We start from the raw sequence: 1950 nt of genomic DNA on the forward strand, positions 1-1950 counted from the left end.
AATATATTTTCCCATTTTGGTTCACCATGTGCTATCATTAGTGATAACGGTACACACTTTTGTAATAAGCCATTTGAACATTTGATGAAACAATATGGCACTACACTTAAAGTCTCAACACCATATCACCCACAAACTAGTGGTCAAGTTGAAGAGTCTAATAGGGAAGTTAAGCACATTTTAGAAAAAACTGTGAATCCAACTAGGAAAGATTGGTCCTTAAGACTCATTGATGAATTATGGGCATATCGTACCGCGCAAAAAATGTCCATTGGCATGTCACCCTACAGACTTGTGTATGGGAAGGCGTGCCACTTACCTGTTGAGTTAGAACATAGAGCCTTTTGGAAGCAGTTAAATTTTTCTCTAGCCAAGGCAAGTGAGAAAAGAAAACTTCAATTGAATGAGCTAGATGAAATTAGGAATGATGCATATGACTATTCAAAAAAGTATAAAGACCACATGAAATTTTACCATGACAAAAATATTTTGAGAAAATATTTTTCTCCCTTGTAATATTTAATTTCAATAATTTTAAATAATTAGTCCTATTGTAATTTTTGAAATTAAATATTATGTAAATTAAGTTTAATTATAGTCACTCAAGGGCGTGCGATTGGTTTTCTCTCTCCCCATGGTGAGGCGTAAGAAAACTGCTCAGAAGCCTGGTCTTAGATCTTCTCCGATTGAAAGGAGCACAGTCAAGAATACTCATGATAGAGTGGAGGTACAAGACGAAGTGAGGGAGGATCTCCTGAAGGTGGTGTTTGCTGATACGGTTGATGATTTTCCAGAGGTTGGGGAGGTCCATTCTCTGGTGGATTGTGATGGGTCCAAGCCTGGGACTACTTCTGGGTCTAGGTTGTGGGCGAATGAAACAGAGGAGAAGGACTTCTAGGAATTAGCTAAGGAAAAGTGGTCCAACTTTCAGGATTCTTTTGCTTCTCATGGTGGTGCTCGACTCAATTTTGAGGAACCCCTGGTCAGAGATGGGAAGTTGATAGCTCAAGTTGATAAGGAGGAGATAGAAGTGGAAGCTTCTTTCTGGCAATCAGCTATGGTATGTGTTGTATTAGGTGCTAATCCCCCTTTAGCCATGTTTGAAGGGTTTATTAATCGTATTTGGGGCAAGTTGGGGATAGAGAGAATTTCTCGTATGAATGCAGGTCATACTCTAGTTAAATTTCGGGATGAAGCAACTCAAGACTTAGTGTTGGAATCTGGTGTGGCTCACTTTGACAGAAAACCTGTCTTACTGAGGCCTTGGTCGACAGATCTTGATAAGATGAGGTTGGTGAAATATGTACCGGTCTGGATAAGATTGCCAGACCTGGGTCTTCAATATTGGGGTCTTAAAAGCTCGAGTGCTCTGATTAGCACTATAGGTAAGCCTATGATGATGGATAAGGTTACTAAGGATAAGTCAATGGTGAAGTTTGCTAGAGTTCTTGTGGATGTTGAGATATCAGATCATATTCCTCAATGTATTAATTTTATTAATGAACTCAGTCAATTGATGGAACAAGCTATAGAATATGAATGGCTTCCTACCCGTTGCTCGTGTTGTAAGAATTTAGGCCATACAGCAACAAGTTGTAAATATACTCAGGAGGCAGTCTGGAAGCCAAAACAGAAGGTAGCTGATCCCAATAATGGGGAACCTGGGGGATCAACTGAATTGTGTGAGCTAGGTGATGAGGCTGGATCTAAGGAACTTCCTAGTTCGGTAGCTGGAAAGGATGCTTAGAAGGATGGCAAGGGAGAGCAGATGGCTGTTACGGGAGATCTGCAGGGTGGAAAAAAATCTCAAATAATAACAGGTATGGAGACAAGTAAGTCTATGATAGGACAGGAGTTGAAATGGTCTACCCCTAAAAAGTGGGAGGTTCAAGGAAAATTGTTACAAGAGCCATGATGTTGAAAGCTAACAAATACAGTATTTTGTAGGAG

The 1950-nt window shown here is 39.9% G+C and overlaps 1 protein-coding gene across 1 annotated transcript; it reads left to right on the forward strand.

Annotated features, from left to right (window-relative positions):
- Positions 1–634: 634 nt before the first annotated feature.
- On the forward strand, positions 635–1747 carry LOC133804790 (uncharacterized). Its single transcript, XM_062242945.1, has 2 exons — positions 635–817; positions 932–1747. Exons 1-2 carry the CDS (start codon positions 635–637, stop codon positions 1745–1747), a joined length of 999 nt encoding a protein of 332 aa, XP_062098929.1.
- The last annotated feature ends 203 nt before the right edge of the window (positions 1748–1950 follow it).

Source organism: Humulus lupulus, chromosome 1, assembly GCF_963169125.1.
Source record: "Humulus lupulus chromosome 1, drHumLupu1.1, whole genome shotgun sequence".
In the NCBI taxonomy this organism is placed as follows: domain Eukaryota; kingdom Viridiplantae; phylum Streptophyta; class Magnoliopsida; order Rosales; family Cannabaceae; genus Humulus; species Humulus lupulus.

Bases quoted from the DNA above. Each gene is read 5' to 3' on its own strand.
- LOC133804790 (XM_062242945.1), top strand. From the start codon at position 635: ATGGTGAGGCGTAAGAAAACTGCTCAGAAGCCTGGTCTTAGATCTTCT. The intron at 818-931 runs GTGGATTGTGAT...TCCAACTTTCAG, and splicing joins TTGGGGAGGTCCATTCTCTG to GATTCTTTTGCTTCTCATGG.